The following is a 23,976-nucleotide window of genomic DNA, read 5'->3' on the forward strand; positions in this document are numbered from 1 at the left end:
CTAACAAGTAAGAGTGTGAGTCAAGAACGAAATAGGCGAGGACGTAACTTAAAAGTTAACGTGTACCCTAAAAACGTTCTATCTTTAGGTTTCAGCTTACTCCGTGAATATTCAGACTGCGCTATCCAGAATGAAACGCACAATATTTTAACAACGCTCTTTGCACACCGAAGCGCTGATAACATCATATTAGGAAGACGCAAAATATTCATCATTTCGAGGAGTTTTTTTACAAGGAACCTAAAACTGGGGAAAAAAAAGTTGTATTATTATTTAAAAATTATAATTAGTCGTAAGCAATTTTATTATGTAAACATTTTGGATCCCCTCAGTCTCCAAAATGGCCTCACACACTCACTTGGAAAATAAAAAGTGGTAACGGTTTTTTTTTTTCTCTTTGAAAATTTCGGAATAATCCCCAAGTGTTTCGCTTTACCCTTATAGTAAAGCAGATGGTCAAGAGTGGTTAAGATACCATAATTTGATTTCCACTCTGAAAAGAGCAGTGATCTTAATTACAGTCGAAAATATTTTTGTGGCTTGCTTCACCGGACTCGTGTTAAAGCGCAAAACTACTACACTAAAAAATAATAAATAAGGTCTGATCTGAAATGATGCTTTATTAGAATAGCGTGTGTGGTTTAAGCAACTCAGCTCTTTGAGAGAATTCTTTGTTCACTTTCGATGGTCCGTGGCTTGAGAACTTTCTTGTGGCGATAAAGTTGTTTTTCATAAGGAGACGACGCTTCATCATGTTACCAGCGAACCTGTCACTGAAGCAAATAAAGACGTCGTTGTGGGAGGAAATAGAATGGTTGTTCAGGACAGGAAAGAGAGAGAGAGAGAGAAAGTAGAAATTATGGAGACAGTAAAAAGTCACATACGAAGGAAGGAACAGCTCGTTGTGTGAGTGATTGCTTTTATCTACAAATTAATTTAGAAAACTCGAACTAATTAGCGTGACCTGAATCTTTAGCAAGTAGTTAGGCAGTGTTTTATTTATTAAAGAAAATATTTTGAATTCCAGATTAATCTATCTAAATTATTTCTAAGTAGACATCGAATTCTAAACCTGTCTATAATGAAAGAGTGGATTAGCTGAATTGGTGTGTCAAGGAATTCTGCGTGTTGGAGGTTAGCCCACTAAATGTCGATAGTAGGGTATTTTGACAATTCCCCCCCACACACACACTTATTTTTTAAGTATCTTCACCAGTGCTTACGTTGCTCTTAATGAGTTCATCTTCACTCAAAGAACGACGTTCTGCTATAGAAGATAATGACAGTACAATATCATTAAAAGGATTTCCACAGACTGTAAATACTGTGGCTGCCTATTGGCGGAATATCCGAGGTCTGCTTTATTGATCAATAAAAATATATTTAGAGATTCAGTTGTTCAAAGGGTAGCAGCCTTTTTTCTTAACATGATTATGTATTTCATGTCTGTTGAATTATGTATTTTATGTCTGTTGTCTGGCGAAGAATGAGATTTACACCCTCTGTCCAAAAAGAAACCGATCTTTTCGAAAATAGAAGAAACTAGTAACGCCACCTGTTGTATCTTTTTGTTGTCGAAAGCGGCAAACTTCATTAGTGTTGTGTCAACTGTTTATGACATTTGTTTCATTAGAAGCCGAGTTATAGTGCCAAGAGTGACAGTGTGTTTTGACGAACGGTCGGTCGTTTACGATATTCATGCCGTGCGCGACGAAGATATCAATCGCTTCAAAATTCGAGATAAAACTCACCATTGACCGTTTGGCCAGGCGGAACGAATTCTTTGTGGATAATGCCCTTGGAATCGTAGAAACAAATCAGCATGGTCTTCACTTTTAACATCTCCAAGCGATTTTTTCGGATGCCACTCTTCTGGTGGTCTCCACTCAGCACTCTGGCGCTTTGTTTCGGGCTCATACTCAAAACACCACGTTTCGTCGCTAGTAACGATTGTTTCAAGGAAGTTTGAGTCCTTACGAGCGGTTTTAATGAGGTCCTTGCAGTGTTCAATTCGATACATTTTTTGGTCGTCGGTCAACTTGTAGGGGAAAATAATTCAATTTATGAATTCAATTTACGAAGGCCGAAACTCTCGGTCAAAGTGTTGTGCACAGTTGATTTTGGAATCCCCAATTCATCTTCAATCAATCTCACGGATGATTTCGGATTTTCTTTGATGAAATCACGCACTTTTTGGATGTTAACTTCGCTCAGTCCAGTTTTTGGAAGGCTCAGCTTTTCGTTGTCCTCATGCTTCTCACAACCACTTTGAAATCGCTTAAAGCACTCGTAAACTTGAGTACAGAATAAGCATTCATCACCATATGCTTTTTGAAGCATTTGACGTTTGGGTAAAACTTTTACGAAGTTTAACACAAAAGTCAATCGCAGCTCTCTGTTTGGAACTCATTTTCCGACAATTCCTCAAAGCATACTGTCACTCTTGGCACTATAATGAAACAAATGTCATAAACAGTTGAACACAACACTAATGAAGGTTGCCGCTTTCGACAACAAAAAGATACAACAGGTGGCGTTACTAGTTTCTTCTATTTTCGAAAAGTTCGGTTTCTTTTTGGACAGAGGGCGTATATATATATCACTTAGTGCACAGGGACTAAGGAAAAAATGACAGGATCAGTCATTTTTTCCTAAGTCATCAACTATCAATATCTTATACGATTCGTTTATGAAGCAGAGGAACCATCGGGGAATAGTTCAGCCGTGCTGAATTCTTCTTTTTTTTTTTTTTTTTTTATACAAACCAGGTGATAGCAAGAATGTCAAAGTAGAATGACTACATTGTCTTCCATTGCAGGATATGTTCTAGTTCCCTTCAATAAAGTACCATCGATGGGCATCATTTTATTATGTTCTTCTATAAATGGATTGATCAGGCTGTCGTTGAAGACGTCTGGAGATTGTCACGCAGTAAATGAAAAGCTGAAAAGAATTATTTATTCTGTTGGTTGCACGGAAAACTCTCCAATGCTTCCTCTATCCCGATTGCAATGTTTAAGTGCACAAAAATTAGCTTCCCTTCCAGAAATGCCTCCGTCAGAGCTCATCTGTTGTCTGAATTTAAGGCCGAAGCTAGTGTGGAGGGTTCATCTGAACAGTTTTTGTTTTGTGGAATGAAAAACCGTATGAGACTGGAATTTTGGCTTCATCTTCAACTTTCCAAACCTTCGGATGAGGGGATGTTTAATTTCATCAAGGAAAACAATTGCGTTTCTCTTTTTTATTCGTAGAAATGAGAGTCCAAAACATAACCGCTTGTCTTTGTTTTCTTTTACTTGCGTGTGTGTGTGTGTGTGTGTGTGTGTGTGTGGTGTTAATACAGAAAAATGTCTAGGATTCTAATGAGGAGATTTTCTAGTTTGCACGTTTGTTTGCAATATCATGAACAGTGGCGGCTCATGGCTTGAAATCGTGGGTGGGGGGGGGGGGGGAGTGCTGCAACTTTCGAAATATGCATACACACTGCAAGCGTAGATAAAATATCAAAATGTATTTATATATCGAGAAAAATTAGGGGTGCTGCAGTTCCGCAGTGCCTATGCACGAGCCTCCCCTGATCATGAAGTAAAGTTTTGTTTTTCTTCCGAAATATTTTTGTGTGGGGGCGAAGGTAATGGTTAATCGGAGGGACCTGTGACAGTGAACACAAAATTGCTAGTTTATTGTTCTGTTTTATTAGAGATATAAATGTAAAATGTTGTCAAGTAGGTTGTAATTGTATTTTTTTAAGGTTTAAATGAATTGCAGTTTCACGTAATGAGATTAAACACCAATAATTCAAATTACAGTTTAGATTCCGACATAATGAATCGGCTCTTATTATGCCTTTGATAACAGCGTGTTGTGGTGAAAAGTATGCAGTACCGTCGATAGGGTGTAGCAGTGAGACACATAGAGCAGGTGTGGCCTGCCTCACAGCGCCGCTTAATTAAGGGCGCTCGTTCAGCCATATTGCGGTAGGCGCCGTATACAAGAAGATGTTTTGCAACATCTGATATATAGATGTAATAGATTTATTTGAAGAATTAAAAAATCTCTCAAAAACAATACAAGAGAAAAGTGGTTCTCACCAAATTTTATGATATATATATCCCAACGTAACCACCTCCCTAAGGATATTGTTAACAATTCTCGTTAACAATAAAAATAACAAGAAAGATTGGTTGGTCTAGCAACTATAGAGGCGGACATAGCTTATAATTTAAATTTAGAAGAGCTTATAAACAATTTCATTGTGCGATATCCCCGTAGAGCAAACATTTAATTCATATTATTATGCAATCGTTTTGTTGCATTGATGTTTTTCTCTTGTAATAAAATGAAAATAGTAATTGGAGATTTTCTTTTTTTTTTTTTTTTTTTGTCTTATAATCCACGAGGCGATGTTTAATTGTTTGCCTCAGGGCGAAATCTAATCTGGCGACTGCCCTGAATCTATATCTATACCGTCCACACGATTGCAACTTATTTTGATTCCATTGTAGAGTTAATAGCTGCTTTTGTTAATTTTGATATCCAGAATAAATGAATAATAAAGGTTGAAAGTATCTCCACATAGGTTTCGTAGTAAGAATTATAAAATTGTGTTGTATAATAAATATTTATCTGTTTTACAGTTTAAAAACTGACTATTACAAGTTATTGTTTTTAGTATAAAGCAATATACTTGGACACCAAATAAAAATTCGAATAACAAATCAGCAAGAAGTATAATACATGTATCTATAAATAAGTCGAAAAGGTTGAACATCCAATACCCTTGGAGGGTAATGGATGGCAATGCTGTAGCTAATGAAGTTCTAACTGAGGCTCGGCTATTGCTGTTACCCTCCTGCCATGATCAGAGCTTTAATAGCTCAACAACACCTTATTCCTACACTGTCCTCTACAGATAACGGGGAAGATGAAAAGCATTCTTGCTTCGCCCCTTTAAGCCAGTCCTTATAAGGACTAAGGACTATAAATAAGTCCTTTTTAGGACTTCCAGGGTAATAAATGGCAATGCTGTAGCCAATGAAGTTTTAACTGAGGCTCGGCTATTGCCGTTACCCAGCCATGACCAGAGCTATTTAGCTCAATAACACTCCATCCACACAGATTTATTTCATTCAAATGACGGGATAAAGAGTCAAGGACTCAGTCCATCGCCCAGTTCTTATAAGAACTATAAATATATAAATAAACATAAACAAGCAATTCACACGTTTGTTATGTTATAAAAGCTGAATTGAACTTGATGACATCATTCCAGTTATTTGTATCAAATATTTGGTGGGACAAATCGTTTAAAGTTGAAGTTATTAAGATAAAGATATTAAAATTAATTATGGTAATTTTATTAGTTTGTTTCATGTTAAATTAGTAAAAAAACGAATTATGTATTTTAGTAGACATCGTTATTATTACTAGTATGACTAAATAAATTAATATAATTTTGATTTATGAACAATTTAATGTCCTATTCTGTAAATACTGATAATGATAAAAAAAATAAAATAAAATGAAATAAACATTGATTACAAGAAGAATGGTGTTTGTTTACGGAAAACCTCAGTTGCTCCGGGAATTGCTTAATGACCTTGTTTCTGTTAATGCCACATTAACCTTTTGGAGGGAAGTTAGGACGAAGTGAGGGGGGGGGATTCGTTTTGTAATGTGTAGCTCCACATTCCTGCAGAGAAGAATGAAGTCTTTGAAAGCAGCCAACATACTTCCACGCGAATTCTTTAGCTCCGCCTGACCTAAGGGATATTTCCCATGCAAAGATTTGTGTATCGAGTTCTTTTTAGTGGTTAAATAGTCCATATGTGAACTGCAGAAAATAATATCATTTAAAAAATGTTTCAGAGGTCGTTTACTTTGATACATTTGGTCGTGTTTTTTTTTTTTTTTAATTTTAATTTTATTTAAAATATTTTTTTCTACACTGCGATCGACGTAAAAATTCCGGTTCACCTTATTTATTTAAAAGCGATATTTTAGAAAGTAACTTTCAGAAAATCTAAGGGATACGGGGAGGGGTGGTGGTGGAGGAGAATAGGTATTATTTCCCAATTGATCAAAGGTTGGTCGATTGGTAGAGCCTCTGCTACTAATGGCTCGCAAAAAGTTAAGCTAGTTTGAGCGCGGTTAGTAGTTAGAAAGGGTTATCGTTCGATGCTGTTGGCACACTCCTCTCCCCTCGATGAGTCTTTGGACTCCCTGGAGGTGTCACGTAATATTAATAATAATCAGTAGCTACTTGTGGCTTGAAATCGTGGGGGTGCTGCAACTTTCGAAATATACATACACGCTGTAAGTACAGTGTGTTTTATACGTGTTTGGATAAAATATCAAAATTATGGTAAAAATATAAAAAAATAATAATAAACACGAAAAAATATCGTTTATTAACGATAAAATTATACAGTTTGGTATAATTCAAAATTACTTAAAACTGAAATCCATTATCATAACCCCAATAATGCTCTAAAATAAAAACTATAACAAATGTTTTGTCTTTAATTGTAATGTCCAAATATTTAAAGAGACGGAGTAAACACTAAGCACTACGAACATTCTACTACTGGCGCAAACTGCATATAAACAACAGTGGAGCTGCTCGACGGACAGTGTCGCATTACACTAATAGCTGGCATCTCACTATGACGTGCATATGCTTGCGCGCGTAGCAATATGACACTGTGGTAAACACAGTGCTCTTTCGCCCTCCTAAGTGCTACAAGATGGATTTTTGTTATTTTTTATAAAATAAGAGAATTGTATGGGATTGTTGATGATAAAATTAAATATTACAAGCAAATATAAATAAATTAATAAATATATTTATATATCGAGAAAAATTGGGGGGGGGGGGAGGTGCTGCATTGCCTATGCACAAGCCGCCCCTGCAACTGATTCAACTGTCTTCGTTTAAAATTACATTCTCTGGCTGGCTTGTCGGGAGAGGAAAAAAATCTAGCTTCATCCTTAGGAGACCATCTAAGTCTCCCTTCATTTGAAATAAATTCGTACAAAGATTCCTCTTGTCATGATGAGACTCGAACCTTCCACACGAGGGATTCTTAAACAACCTCCAGACTTTCAAGAAAAATATCAAGGTTCCTTCTCCCTTAACTCCTGCCTGTACACGACACCATTGTACTGTAGGTTCTGCAATCCCGCAAGTATGGGAGTGTTATGTATTATATAAATGTTATGTATTATACGTTATGTAAATAAATAAACTGAAATTTATGCGAGGAGGGACTGCGCTAGAATATCTATGCTGTCAATGTTCTTTTTTTATTCACATTCTTCATCACAACTGCAAATGAGTCATGCTCGCTAGCGCGGAAGCAATTTTTTGATCTTCTGTTTCGGAGAAAATATTAATAGGAAATGGTTCATAGTTCTATGCTATTTTCTAACCTCAAAGAAGGTCAGAGAGAAAAAAAAATCTGTATTAGCTTCTGACATTGTATATTGCAGCGAATGTGTTCCAAAATATTCCGTATGTGAACTTCTGGAATAGGGGAGAGAGTCGCTTAGGATTGTGACAAGTTCAAAATAAAAACCGTACATATTTCAATTTGAATCTGCCATGGTTATACTCGATTAAGGTTGATAATACGTAGAAGTATAATATTCTTTTATTGGTTTGTTCTTTAGGCTTACAGAAAAGTGAAATGAGTCAATGGAAAGATGAGGAATTAGCCTTAAATGAGGCATCTGATATCGGACGCGTTTTGGGGTTGATGAGTTTGCAGATATAGCTCTCCCCAATAAGGTAATCTAAAAATACAAATACTTCAACGACATCTGCTTACGACTTCTCTGTCAACTGACATACTTCAAGAAAGTTGTCTTCATTTACGTTATGTATTCTAAGAATAGAAGACAGTTAATGACAAACATCACTCAAAAGAATGATTACACTTCCTGTATTACTGTTTATTTTTGTATTTTACTCGGGTGGTAAATCATAGTAGAGGGTTTCATTCAGAACCTAAATATTCCTTATTTTAATAAACGAAATATCGAACTTCGCTGATTAATATGTATTGTTTCTTTAGTTTAGCATCTTCGACTAATGTCTTTTTACTTGTGGTTGTTCATTATTTTTAGAAGTGTTTTATTGTTCTAAATCGAATTTTTAGCAAAGATTTATGTCTTAAGACATTCGAAGTAAACTTAATTCTTAAATTATTAAATTAAGAACTAAAATTAAACGCTTAATTCTTAAATTAAGAACACGAACTTTGTCTACTTTCCGAAGTTCTTGATTTTAATTAAGGATTGATGTAAACAGTAGATGGAATCTTTCGGTACCAACAACAAAATAGGTTCTAGCGTTGCAAGTTATGCAAAAAAAGTTCCTCAATGAATTGGTTTTATTGCCGCACTTAAATTGGAATGACAGCGTGGTAACGCTCTTTAAGGCGAGCATGTTATGTTTGTAAGCATGCCAATCTGTGCTTTAAAAAAAAAAAGCTACGGGGGGGAGTAAATGACGCAGGGAAGTTGTAGTACATAGTAAAACCCCTATAAATAAATGACATGCGGTCAGCAGGATATAGTTTTTCGTTAATTCAGCATTGCCATAGCTCAGTAAGCGCACGTAGAACAAATGGGACCAAATGTATTAGTATTTGAGATTTTCCTTGATAGTTCAAAAGGCCGTAGTTGCAAACATTTTGGAGATAGGATCGTGTAAAAAAAATTATTTTCCATGAGCAACAAACAGCTTCAGTGTTTTACGGTGAATTAGTTATACCATACTGTAAGAGTTTTATAAGATATTATAAATACTGTACTACTGTTTGTTATTTAACTGAAGTTCATTAACAAGAATATAAGTGCGAGATTACGTTCACTGGACATCGTTAATATCCTCAGAAAATATTGAAATCATCGACGCTTTGGACTAAGTCCACTGCTTGCCTCACTTGCACAGTGAAAAATGTGTTTTAGTTGGCAAGCAAAGCGATAACTGTTATTGTCCCTTTTTAACACAACTTTGATCTTTGTGGACCAAAGGTGGTTTCCGATGACCTTGGTTTTAATACATTTGGGTTGGACATCGTATCCTTTCGCTAGTCTCTTTAAATCTGCCAACAAAATCTCTATGTAGCATTTTTGTGAATTTCCCAAGTACTTCATGTATTTCTTTGGTGGTGTCAATCCTGACTTAAGTGCCTATTTATTCTCCACATCTTTGAGGCGAGTTTCTTCAGATCGGCTCATCTGTCCAACATAGCAGATACTGCATGTAGAAAATTTTGTACGCCCCCTGATCGTTTAATGAGGTTGCTTGGGAATCTTAATAGCATGGACACTTTTTTTTTTTGTAGCTACATAAAGGCTACTTTACTATTGCTCGTCTATTTTTACTATTTTGTCTATAACGTGTCTTTATGAAAACGGTATCTTTGTACTTGTTCTTGCTGCTCCATATCTGCTGTAATGGTCTATTACTAATGGTTTAAAGATGATATCCATTTTCAGTACCGTCGACAGGGTGTAGCACAGAGACAGCTTACCTCACGGCGCGGCTTAATAAGGGCGCTCGTTCAGCCATATTGCGGTAGGCGCCGTCGCTACGCTAACAAGAATTGGTAGCGTAGCAAGTGTGGAAAGAAATTTTTCCAAGCTTAAACTGATTAAAAATTATTTGCAAACAGCAATGACCCAAGAAAGATTGGTTGATCTAGCAACTATATCGCCAGAGGCGGACATAGCTTATAATTTAAATTTAGAAGAGCTAATGAACAGTTTTATTGTGCGATATTCTTGTAGAGAAAACATTTAATATTATTATGTAATCGTTTTGCATTAATGTTTCTCTTGTAATAAAAACAAAATAGCAATTAGAGATTTTTTTATATTTTTGTCTTATAATTCATCAGGAGCGATCTAATCTGGCGCGACCCTGTCCATTTTTTTAGGAGTGTATCTTTAAGATATGCTACTTCTTTTTGCATTTTGTTGTCATCACTAGATATTATAAAGGCCTTCCTATTGAGTGTTTTAATGATGTTAAAATGATGATGTGACGCGGCATTAGATATCTTCTAATGTGTTGAATATTTTCACTGTAGACTTCAAAAGAAAAACTTAAAATTGCTCAACCATTTCTTCCTCAGACTTTTAAATATTAAGCTTTAGCAGAATCAGCTGATCCATTCTAGACTTATTTCTGCGAACTGACAACCTGTCAGTTGGTGAAGCTGACAGATCTATACCATTTCGCTTGTGGAAGCGCCTAAAAATCAGCAAACACAGAACTTTCTCAAAAGTCTTGATATCCATCACACATTGATGTTACCAATTAGTAAGTCATGATAATCATGACCACTGAGAAATTCTCTATAGAACGTGGTCCACTTCTAAATCCTTTGGCAACAAAAGCCGTATTTTTGTTCATAAATTTCTGAATCCAGAAGAGAAATTTCCTTCAGATTCAGTGGTAATAATGCAAATTATTTGTGGTACTTACAGACCCTTAAGTCCCAGATTGATCTAAAGGATCTGTAAGTATTGGCTTTCGTAACCATAATCTTATGTTAAACCGGTTAGTCTAATTATGCCTAAATATATAAAACAGGTTCGTCCAACCTGTTAAATTACAGAAGCTTCATATTGAACAGAAGAGATCGAAATCCTTCTACAATCGAAAACACACTCCGTGATCATTATTAAAACAAGACTATTATAGAATTATTGTGGAATTATATAGAAAAACATAATTGTCAAATCCCCTGCATCAACCATTATTTTATCCCGGCATAATACACACATCAGAAAGCTTCATTTCTCAAGGATTTCTTCCCCCATCAGACAACTTTGACAAACCTTCATGGCCTGGGTCTTATGCTTCATAACACACACTAAGATTTTCATAGGATTCCACTCACCATTTCAGATGTCAGTAACTGAGTACTAATCTTTACGAAGAATATTCCATATAAATAAAATAAATCCACTGATGTCATTTAATCCCCAAATTGAGTAGGGGCCGTTTCACCCTAACTTTTGAAGACTGGTAGGCAGCCAAACTCCACCATTATTCCATAGAAACAAACAAATTCCATCCTATATAAGTTATAAAGCGGGAGGGGAGTGTTATAGCTGAACATTAGTCATCTTCAGAAACTACAAGACATCTATACTTTCTGGCATACCAGGTTCCAGTAAGCGCATTTCCAATGTCAAAGATAGGAAGTAAAGTAACAAATAGACACACGCGCGCGCACAGGGAGTGAGTGAGAAAAATAACAGTCCATTTAGTGGCCAATTTAGTTTTCCTGAGATCATAGTTAATGACTAGGGACCAACATGTTTACAATCCCCAAGTCTGTTATTATTATTTTTTTTAATATTTGCACCACACACAAAACGTCACTATTCATTTAACATTAACATTTCTGGCTAGATGGGTGAAGCAAAATTGCTTTTCATATTCCCCTTTGTCTTGTAATGAAAGAACTTTGAATGGAGTGTTTGTGAGTTATATGCTCATCCATTGAGGGCAGCGAAGTTAGTTGTGTTCAGCTGAACATAAGATAGATTTCGGTCTTTTATATTTGTTGATTTCTTCTTCATTATAATCCGAGGCTTCCATGATTAACGGGTTTGGATGGCTACTTGTCTTGGTAAAGAACTTCTCGGCTAGATTTATGAGAAAGGAAGAGATATAAGGGATATTAATTTCTCTATGGATCTGGGTGTTTCTTATAAACCAAGGGGCATCCAGAATCATCCTCAGGCACTTATTCTGTAATCTCTGAAGTTTTAGAATGTTTGAATTTGCAGTGTGGCTCCATGTTAGGGATGCGTAAGTGATCACCGGTCGAATTACCATCTTGTAAATTGTTAATTTTGTTTGCGTGTCCAGTTTACTTTGTCTGTTGATCATAGGGTAGAGCTGTGCTAAGACGTTGGATGTCTTTGAGGTAATGTAACTAATATGTTTCTGAATAGGAGTTTACTATCAAGAATCACTCCAAGATATTTAACTTCAGTCTGCCATGGAATCTTTACTCCCAATAAATAAATATCCTCCATGGTATGGATTTTCTTTCTAGTAAACAATATAGCTGAGCTTTTCTGGGGGTTAACTTGGATCCTCCAGTCTGCCATCCACTTTTCTAAAGTGTGTATGCTAGTTTGTAGTCTTTTAGTTGCCAGTTTTGGGCTCAGTGATCTTGCCATCAGTGCAGTATCATCTGCATATAATGCAGTGAATGTTGTTCTTGGGTTCAGAGGGATGTCTGCTACATAGATTGAAAACAGTAGAGGTGCCAGAAGAGATCCTTGAGGTACGCCTGCCGAGATCCTGCGTCTGGTCGAAACCGTTTCGCCTACCCTGACCTGCATATATCTGTCTTTCAGGTAAGAATGTATTACCTTTATTAACCTGACTGGAAAATTAAATTTTATCAGTTTGTAGAGAAGACCTTGATGCCATACTTTATCAAACGCCTTCTCTGCGTCGATGAAGATAGCAGCTGTATTGAGTTTCCAGTTGAAACCTTTAATGATTTCTACCAGCCGGTGCACTTGTTGAGCTGTACTATGGACTCTACGGAAGCCGAACTGTTCATTAGGCAAAATTCCTAACTTATCTGTTTCTGCTTGGAATCTTGAAAGGATCATTTTCTCTGTCACCTTTCCGAGGCTAGATAATAGGCTTATGGGTCTGTAGCTTTCAGAAAGGTGAGCATTTTTTCCTGGCTTCTTCAGTGGTATGATTGTGGCTGTTTTCCATGTAGTAGGGAAATGCTGGAATCTAAAGATGGCATTTGTAATGTTGACGAGATGGACTATGGCCTTTCTTGGAAGTAGTTTTACTATTCTGTTAGTTATGCCATCCGGTCCTGGAGCTTTTTATTGTTTAGATGGGAGATGATATTTATCATTTCTGTTGGATTTGTAGGAGTGATATGTTCTGAGTTGACAATGTTCTGTCTTAAGGTTGTCCTAACATGACGATGAATCTTGTACATAAGGTTGATATTTAAATTTGTATACGATGGGTTGCACTGAGATTCTAGATTATCTACTAGTGCTTCGGCTTTCTCTTCATCTTTGTGAACTGTCCCTTTCTTGGTTTGTATAGGGGGTATGAGTTGCTTTTTGGTGCGGATTGCTCTTAAGAATTTCCATACAGAATGATCTTCAGTATTGATGTTAGCCAATTTGGTTTCCCATTGATGGTTTCTGTGTTTTTGAAGAACTTCTCGGACCTGCCTGTTTAAATTGTTCAATACTGTTTTATCTTGTGGGGCTCTGGTATTGTGGTATCTCTTCCTGGCTCTATTTTTTGCTCTGATAAGATCCATTATTTCTTCAGGGATACGGTGGTTGGGTGGAAGACAGTGGATTGTATGACTGATTCTATTGCTTTCTGAATTTGTATGGTTAAGTTATTTATTGCTGTGTCAATCTCTTCCTTTTTGCTGATATTGGGTACTGGACCAATATGATCGGGAAGAACCTTGGCTAACTTGTCCCATGGTATGAATATGTGCAGAGGAGAGAATTGATCTGATGAACCTAGATTAAGCACTATGGGAACGGCACTAGACTTGCAGCACATCTGTGTTATATGTGCTCAATGAGCGCCGTGTTGTGGTGTTATAAAATTATCTCATTGCCCAACAACACTTACGTTTTCGTTTGTCTTGTATTAATTTGATCTCTAAGCTGCAATTACACGATCCTATACGCTTAATGGCGGCATATTCAATACTTTCACTGCTTTTCTATGACATGTAGAAAGAATAAGCAAACTGCTTATCCACAATTTGCCAAAATATCTGCCAGTCTGTTTCGAATTTCTGGTGTAAGATTGATTAAATGTTAGGATTTTTAGTATTGAAGAATTTTGCTAGTTATACATTTTTCCTTTATTTTGGAAACAGCTCAAAAGATATATCTGTTTAAGGAGTTCCCTTGGAGATGGCCAAATTCCTGCAAGTTAAATGTTATTTAAAAGGAGATTAACAAAATACAGATGTTGTTGTTGTAGTTTGTTTTGCAGTTATGGCTTAAGGCTAAGAAGCCAGTATGTAAACTGCGTATGTCTTTCTGGCCGGTCTGTTTTGTAGAATATAAAAATTCGAGTTACTGGGAAGAAAAAGCCTGCCGCTTCCATATGACACCGGAAGTATAGAAACCACGTGTGACAACAAGAATATACATAATCGACATGCGTCATTATAAAGATGGGAGGGTGGCAATACTTATTTTGGTGTAATGTGTATTAAAAACCAAATTATATACAATGACATAGATTGAAAATAAAAACTTTTTTTTCAGTAACTGTTGCTGCAAAAGTTAAAATACTGGTATTTATTTACGCATCTCCAAAAAATCATGCTACCGTATATAAAAAAAAGAATTATGTGCTTTGTTTACTATCTAAAGGACTTCACGCTGTCCTGACAAGTGTCGTGAACGTGATGTGCCAGATTGTCAGATAATATACCCAACAGCAAATTGTGTAGCTAAGCCAATTCACGTTCAGCTCTTCCAATGGACATTGTGACACATCACACAATGACTCAGTTGGGACTTGCACAGGACTATTTTTATCCCTCCTTGATGAGCTCGCTATTCGGAAATCTTGCTGACAAAATTTTACACTACCTGTGAAATATATGGCCCCTATATCCTGTTATCTTTTTAATTCCATTATTATTACTGAACGTTTGTTTTTTTTTAAAGAAAAATAATTAAGAACAAAGAAAGGCAAACATTTTTAAATAAAATTAATGTAGATAACACGTGATGTTTGTTTTCTCTCTTACAAGTCAGTTTTCGTAAAATCTTGTTAATTTCAAAATAGCGTATAAAACAATTTATGAACTTCAGTTTTATTTTGATTTTTCGTACCTGGGAGTACTGTTTCTCCCAATCTCCTGTCTAAAACACAAAAAATATTGATTATCTGATATTTCATTATTATTATTATGGATTATCTGAGAAATTTCGTTTCTGCTATTAAAATCCTTTTTTATTTATTTATTTTTTTAATGGTCTTTTCACTTGTATATAATAAAGTTGGTTTAAACAGAACGTTTATATAGTCTGATTCTGGTGTGCTTTTGTACCACGGATGACTTGAATACACTATGTTGACAACAATATTTGGACACCTGGTTGTGGTCAAAAAATGTGTTTTAATTACATCTCTGGTACTGAGTGAGACCACCTTTTTGGCCTGAATGACAACTACCTTTCCGGACATGTTTTCAACTAATTTCTGATACTTCACAACTGGAATATTCTTTCATTTCTCGCCGAAGTTATCCCCATTGCTAATGCTGATGACAGTCTCTGTGGTGTGAAGCGAATTCGGTTCTGTTGCTTCCCAAAGATGTTCGATGGAGTTGTGGTGTGGACTCTGAGCCAGCCAGTCCAACACTTCATCGTTGTTAAAGTGTTGGACCTCAACCTTGCGTGTCCGAAACCAGTCTTAAACACATAATGCGGTATGGCATAGCGCATTGTCGTGCTAAAACATACAAGGGTCACTGCCGATGTACTACCACAGCTTCGGAAGCATGAAGTTGTCCAGGTTGTCATTAGACGCCATGGTTTTGGGCACGTCCACCAATGGAACAAGCCCCATCCAACTAAAACACCCTCATACCATTATCGAGCCTCCATCAAACTTGACAGTTTGAATGATGCAGTCCTGCCAGAAGCGTTCCTCTCGTAATCTTCAGATCCAAACACGACCATCAGAGTAAAACATTTGGAAGCGTGATTTGTCGCTGCACAGAACCCTTTTCCAGTCATCTGCGGTCCAGGAACGATGTGAAAGATACCAGTCAAGGAGTCATTTAGCGAGGAGAGTTGATTTGTTCGCAGGAGCTCTGTCGTGGTAATCTAAGACATGCAACTAATGTTGACGGATGACTGCGAGGTTTGCCGCTGATGATGTGCGAGATCGACGAGACAGAGCTCGTCGATCTCGATAAGTAGCCTCCCAGGGCGTTTTCCTGCTGTGGTAGCACCATCAACTTTCCAACATTTCATTTGATGTGACACCCAACTACCATCCCACGTTGGAAGTCTGTCGGTTCAGCTGAACGTGGCATCTTCACATCGAGTGTAAACCATCCTACCTTTTATTACCAGACTTACGCAGCCACTCCCTGAATACCAGCACATTTTTCCAAGAGTTTGGTTTTTCCTAGAAATCCAGACCATGTTAGAGAATTTCAGAACTTTTTCATTATGTATACATAACTAAAAACCTAAATGTTTATAAAGTCTTTATGTTTGCGAGGAATCATCGGCACCTATTTGATACATTTTATTCAATAGGTTCCTAAGTGGAACGATGTCAAAGGCTTTGCTAATATCCAAATAAATCACATCATTGCTCTTACTTTATTCTATTCCTTTCGTGATCTTGTCATAAAAGGTAAGCAGGTTGGCCATACTGCTGACACTGCATATTGGAGTCAGCAGAATTAATCTTAAATCTTAATTAAAATATTGGATTGTGTTCGAATTAAAGGTTCAATTAATTTTGTCTGACTGAAGGTAATTAGTTTTCTGTTATTTGTTTCTAATAACTGTCGTTAATTTTTCTTCTAATTCAATTTTAACACAACGTCCTCAATGAAAAAGAACGTGAAATGGGAATGAACCTCTCCCACATCTTTAAATAGAATAAAATACAAATAAAATAAATACTGCAATTTTGTTTGTCCCATAAAATGCAAAAATTAACAATTTCCAGTAAAAACTAAACAAGACTAATACTTGTAATGAGTTATATTTTCCAGACGACTTTCTTGCGCATGTCTGTTGCCAACTTAACAACCGAGTGAAGCAAAAGTGAGTGGTCGGAGCCTAAAATAATTCGTCGCTTGTACCATGAGACTAGCGCACGGAAAACGGTGCACAAACAAACGAATAATATCAGAATCAAGAAAATTAAATAAGTTCACAGCTGTTCCTACGAATCAGTATAATTTTAAAGACCACCAAAAGTGATAGAAACCGATTTAGGATTCGCTATATAAATAATGTAATGGTATTTGTAATTCACTAATTATAAATCTGAAAGAAAGAAGAAAAAAATATACATATATATTATTTATTATATTATATTATACTCTATTATGATATATTATAATACATATTATATTAGATTTATTGTTCATATACTTGCCTCCAACATAATACACACCTAATTATTCTTCACTTAATCTAATTTAAAATATTTTGAAATAGCTTACTTCAGACTATTTTTTTATGTTCATGTTGGCAATATTTCAGCTGCTAAATTAAGATATTCAAAAAAGTACTTTGATCTTTTATATCCAAGGACCACCTCCCACACATGGTAAACTAACATTTCTTCGCCTACTTAGTTCCACTTTTTTTATTTCCTTTGCTCAATTTTTCACACCTGTCTATGATTAATCTTTGTCATTTGTGACAAAGATGTACTCGTATGAACTTTCTATGTAATTAGCTTGCTGTTTTTCATAATGACTTTTATTTCTGGATGGAAAATGAAATAATAATTAAATAGAAAGATTTTAAATTGAAATTCCGTGCCCGTCATATGTACATACAAAGAATGTTTAAAATGAGGACGATTTTTTTAATGTGACTCCCACCTATCGTTAATACTTGAGTACCGTACGTGGGAATATTTCGGAGGGGGGATTTATTAATTTTTGTATTTGTTTTATACTTTTTATCTGCACTGCAAATTTTACTTTAGAAACTTGACATGAAACTTTCCCAAGCCAATTTAGGCCTTCAATAAATGGAGCAGTAATCTTACACCAGAAAATAAAAGTCATCTATAATTTACTTAAATGAATCATTCTTTGATTGAATAGATATTGTATATAATGATCGTAAAACGATCCGTGCAGTTAGCCTAGTGGCTATGCGCTTCGCAACCATATGCTTGGGAAAGGAGTATCCTAGGTTCGATTCCCGTCAACGAAGTGAGGAGCTTAAGGATCTGCCATAGCCGGGTGTGTGCAGCAGGGTTTTTTTACCTCCAGTTTATCTGGTGTTTTCATCCCGCAAGCAGGCAAACCAACCCCGTGAACACACACGGATTACACTCATGAATATCGCCCTTAGGGGATGCAGCAGAGGAGTGGCGAACCGGCTGCATTAATACGTCAGAAACCCCTCATTAGGAGGGGACTCAACCCGTCCTAGGTCGGACGAGAAAGATAGGATAGGATCGCAAAATAGGATATTAATGGCATAAAAATCTCAGTTCACGTGAATTTACAGGACTTTTTGGTAATAATTGTGGATTTATGTAATAAATGACTCGGCATTCTTACTCTGTTTTTCTTGAATCCATTTCACATTCTTATGGCATCGTTCCAAGCTCAACAAAATTTTACAATAGTATGCAGTGGAACATCCGCTGTTGCAACATATTTTCTTAAGTTTTGTTTATTTAATCTTAATCTTGCCAGAAAGAGAATTACTTGCTTATTATTAATGAAAACAAAAAAGTTAGTGTGTGTGTGTGTTTGCGATTAATAAGATTATCTTAAATTATGAAACTTTAAATAACCTAGAAGGGATTCTCTGTCTCTTGCATTTCAAGAACAAATGCAACTTACAGCATCTCAATAATCTTCTTTCTCCTAACTGCAAACGATTCATTTTATCGTTTTACAGATGACAGCATTCATGGGTACAACCACATCCTTTGAACCTTTTTTATAGGATTATGAATAGGAACAGAAGGTTCCTACTGGAAGCTCTGAGGGGGTCAGTAATTGTTTAGATTAAGATCGAAGCCTATGAGGCCAGTTATGATTTATGTAAATTGCGTGTGTTTGCGTAGCAGATTTGTCTGTTCTGCAGGACAGGAAGCCGTAGTTTACAGGAGAAAAAACCCACTCATCTCCATATGAGACTGACTGGCTAACGCACCTTCAGTCAGAAAAGTCCTGATGAAGGTTCTTTGCTTCCTAGTCAAGAACCGAATCCACATCTTCCCATCCAAAGATTCCAACAGAAGCTTGGTAGCATTGATAAAATTCTCAGCATTTCTGGTATGTAGAAAAGTATAATGAAAAACTGAGAGAAAAAACAACTAAACTTCAAAACGAAGTCATTCAATGCAGAACCAAATTCGGATTCTAGCTTAATCATTTTTACTTTCTTCTTTCATTCAAAAAAAAAATATATATATATATATATATATATATACACGATAACATCACAAATATATAAATATGCAGTCGTTTGCAATATTAACACACTCTGTTGAATCCCAGATCTATCTATTATAGAATTGTTTTATTATTTCTGTAAAACTGATTCATTTTGAGTAAGTTTAAAAACAGTGATTATAATACGTATTTGTGGCTTGGAAAGCTGACTTTTGAATCATGTCATTGATGCAAGTGATAAAGAGGGAGTTTGGCGCGTTCTCCTCCATACGTAAAGGGATCTCCGTACACGATATATGCGGCTGCAAATCACACGTCACGCAATCTGATGACGGGGCGGTGGTGTTTGACGTCACATAGTCGTGTGTTTGCAGGGTTTGAGGCATTTGAACCTTTTCTGTTTACATTCCTCAGTGATGGTGGACTAAATGGAATGTGCTACTCTTAGCAAACGAGAAGAATGTCTTTTACTGGCAATAAAGCCAGCAGCAGCAGCTTGTGGACTGGAGTATTGATTGCCCAAAATAAAAACCGTGGGACTAATAGGGCACGTTTTTATTTAACCATTATGGCCTACTTTATATATTAAACAACCCAAAATAAGCATGAAAAGCAAGGCTAGGTAATAAAAAGAAGATGCTAGGACTATATAAGGTCAGTTCTTTTATTTTTATTTAAAAAAAAAAAAGCTACAGCTAACGGAAATCCCAGATTTAAACTGGAGGGGGGGGCTGAAAAGTCCTGATAAACAACTAAAACAAAAATGATATTAAAGCAATTGATATAACCACAAGAAAGAACACATCTTAAAATATATAAATATAATATAAATTTATATATATATATATATATATATATATATATATATATATATATATATATATATATATATATATATATATATATATATATATATATATATATATATATATATATAAATTTATATATATATATATATGGTTAATTGTAAAAGACAAATTTGAAATAAATCACGAGTGAAAAATTAAATTATTATAATAAAAATATTAATATAATGTTATTAACATTAAAATAAATTAAAATTATATTGATATAATATAATTAGTATAGTGTTAGATGCCTAGAAATAGCTTACTATCCTCAAAAACTGCTTGTCTATTAGCATCAAATTTTATAGTGGTCTTAAGGCTACATAGTGTATTTTAAAATCGATCCCATGCATTTATTTATATAAAAAAGTATTCTATGCACCATTTTGCAAGTTTTATCATTTTCACCTCTAAAAAATCTAGGATAAATTGAGAAAATATCTTATTTCCTACTGTACAAGGAAGGTAGCGAGTATAGTATTTGCGCACGGGTAGGTAGTGTGAACGAGGCTATTTTAAGAACTGAAAACTCGTTGCAAACCTCCAAACAATGAGGACGATAGAGAAGTGAAGTTGCGCAGAGCAAAATTTAGCTGCACTTCCTTTGGAAAAAGCACTGTCATCTCCGGTTTCTTAAAAAACTGTTACAGGTGTCTAAAGTGCTATTACACCATTTTAGAAGCGACTCACTTTAGGTTGAAGAAGATACGAAAACATGCAATAATTAAAACTGAATTGCGTAGTTCTAAATGCGAAACCGTTGCCAGATTTTTCCCCAGTTGGAGGTATTTATCGCGAAATACTAATGAAGGAAACAGGTGATGTGTCGTCTGCTGAATGAGGCGACTTTGAAATTTCCCAAAATACGCATGCGTCGTCTGTAGATTACATTCCACATAAATTCTTTTATAACATATATTTTGCTTTCTCTATATAAACTCCATGCAGTGATGTAACGAGCAGCTTAATCTGTATTTTCGTATTTAATTATTTTTATCTAAACTATAATTTCTTCCACTGGTATAATATATATTAAACAAATAAAATATATTAACATTAATGTCAAATAGAGTGTAGTTATGAACTACAAATTACTAAAAATCCATTATAAGAATACGATAATATATAATATTCTCTCTTTTTTTTTTTTAATGCAAGCGAAGTTGTCTCCTTAAATACGTAGTTAAGTATTTTGATGTGTTAATTAATTTGTTAATAAATGCAAATGCGTGTTACGATTAGTTTTAATGGTATGCCGTCATAATTAATTAAATATAAGAAATAGATAATTAAAATAATTATGTTATTTATTTAAAATTAAGTTTCTGAAGTTCGGTTTAAAATTCACGAGATTAATCATGACAAATATGATTTAGAGTTAGGTAACAGCGTAAACATTTCTCTCTGTATCTTCCATCCATTGGTGCACCCAGGGAGGGGGCCAAGGGGCCTTGCTCCTCCCCCCCCAAAAAAAAAAAGAAAAAGGAAAAAAATACTAGAAAAATTTCCAAAAATCTTTTCTTAATTAAAATTATTTTATTTTATTTTTTTTTAAATTTATGTTGTGTCGTGTCTTCTATTTCTATGCTACTTATGAATTACGTAGTGCTCGGGCGGACCGAGCGCTACTTCGTTTGCCCGAGCCGAGCCAGAGGAGATCACGGGTATCATGTATTGGCGATCACTGCAGATGCTGTCATAGCTCGTATGCAATGCGTAGTGTGTATTCTCAAATTGTCCACTCAACCCCCCCCCCCCTCCAAGATTAAATCCTGAGTGCGCCACTGCTTCCATCTATGAACACTTTGCTCATACTACGCTGAAGGTATTAGAATCTTGGACAGATTGGAACACAACTGCGTTGTTCTTTGAAATTGTGCGCAGTATTCTCTATCATCGTTGCGAGGTTTAGTGTAAGGCAAAAGAATTACTGTACCGCAGCTGCGTTTATATAAGCAAATTAAATCAGAATCGATTAAAATGACAATTTAGGACTTTCAACAGCAGTGTCAATAATAATTTTAATAGAATGGTGGTGAAATTTCACATAATGGTGATACTTTAGTGTGACTGCATGGCCAACAAGATTTGTATCTCCCCAACAGAAAGCTATGCAGGTTACTGGTGATACTGGATCGGAAAGCTGACACATGTCCCTTGGTTTGGACAGCCCTAGATTCTAATTGCCTGCTAAGAATCTATTGAAGGTTCAACGGTTATTAGGGGTGCAGGATTTACTTCCGAAAAATAGTGATTTTATTGTCACATGAAGAAGTAAACCACTGGCTGATAAATACACATAATTGATAGAATGGTCTTAGTTGGTTCGGTACTAATTCTGTACTTTTGTTGTTGTTGTTCAGCATCAGATTGTATGTGCGTGAGAGGGAGAATATCATTTTGACGTTTTAAGTGTGAATAGTCTAGGCTTTGAGCAGATTCTGAATAACTGTTAGATAGTTTAAACATATACTTAAAATAAAAATATACTAAAACTGAAAATATTAACGGAAAAATTAATGAAAAAACATTCTTATCTACCTCAATTTATTTTAAATTTAAAAATAACTTTATTTTCTAGTCGAATGATATTATTATTTTTTTTTTAAGTACACAAAATTCCTACCCTCTGAACGATTAGCGGAGTGCCAACATCGATTCCACCTGTAAGTCGAAATCCCCATTGCGTATTTGGCCCATCGCGGTAAATCTGCAAAGAAATAACTCCTTGACTCATGATGTCCGGTTAAGCACAAACAGAACAACGCTAAATGAAATACGAAGTTTTGTATAACGTGTTACCGTAGGCCTAACAGGCCACAACCACCACCACCATAATATAAAAGAATCGCTACGGGGACTGCACAGTGATCGGTCGATCCTGACGCATTAAGTTTAACTCTGCCCAAGCAGTTGTTGTGAGGCGAACTGCAACCTGCGCTTTCTTCCTTTTTTTTTTTTTTTTTTTTTCATTGGGCGAGAATTCGTCAAGGGCACAAATACTGTGCTAACGCACACACACACACACACACCAACTTTTCAGGGCAGCAGTTATAAATAGTAAGCTTAGCAGCTGGAGTCTAAGATTCGGAGCAAACGCCAGCTCACTGTGAATCATTTTCCTCCATCGCTAACCCTATCGTCGGGTTAGTGGTGAAAGGGTGCTCTGTGTACTCTGTGATATCAATACTAAATGACTGTACTTCGGCACCATTACGTACGTGTTGATAACAAGAAGGTTAAAACAGTCAATAGTTAGTGTTGAAAGCAAAGAATGCGTAGATCAGGTTTAAACGCGCATTTAACTATTTTTGAATCAATTTAAAGGGATATTTTAAATAGTCCTTTATTTATTAGATTTAAAGATAATTTAGATAATTAATTATGACTCGAGATAGGTACAGATGGTGGATTTTTTTTTAAAACAAAAACGACTATATTATTAATATTCTAAATATTATTAAAATGGATCTCAGAGTATGTTTTGTAACAAATTTTCTCTATATTTTTAAAAATATATTTTTTACTCTTTTTTTTTTCCTAATAAATGTATGATATATTCGAAGACCCTCTGCAGATAGCTCGTTTCCCTTTTTTAGATTGGCGTATGAAATATACGGGTTTTGAGGATACGCGTAAGACGCAGGCTGTGCAGTTTAATTTTGTTTTTAATTAGCACATTTTTAATTAGCTTACTGAAGAATTATTCGAAATGATATTAATAAATGAACACTGAAGTAGGATAGAATCCTATAAAGTTTGATATTTAGAGAATCTATTAATTTTTATTGAATTATTTCACTTTGTTTTCAGTAGGTCCATTTGTTGTAATAAAATTAAGCAAAATGATATAATAACGGAGTTATTACGATAAATAAATTCAAACTGGTATTTCGTCTCTTTGAGACTCACTGAATGACACCAAAATGAAATAAAAAAAT

General features: G+C 35.4%; 1 protein-coding gene across 2 annotated transcripts in view; it reads right to left on the minus strand.

Annotated features, from left to right (window-relative positions):
• The window catches only part of LOC150095890 (PDZ and LIM domain protein 3-like), a 57,021-nt gene extending 34,066 nt beyond the window's left edge, over positions 1–22,955 (minus strand). For both annotated transcript variants that reach the window (XM_090409530.1, XM_090409529.1), the window contains exon 1: positions 22,662–22,955. In XM_090409530.1, coding sequence (XP_090265656.1) covers positions 22,662–22,772 — 111 coding nt within the window. In that variant the 5' untranslated portion in view covers positions 22,773–22,955. The remainder of the gene's footprint in view (positions 1–22,661) is intronic.
• Positions 22,956–23,976: the final 1,021 nt, after the last annotated feature.

Source organism: Typopeltis vanoorti, chromosome 19 (assembly GCF_054136105.1).
Source record: "Typopeltis vanoorti isolate ZY-2024b chromosome 19, IOZ_Tvanoo_1.0, whole genome shotgun sequence".
NCBI lineage: Eukaryota > Metazoa > Arthropoda > Arachnida > Uropygi > Thelyphonidae > Typopeltis > Typopeltis vanoorti.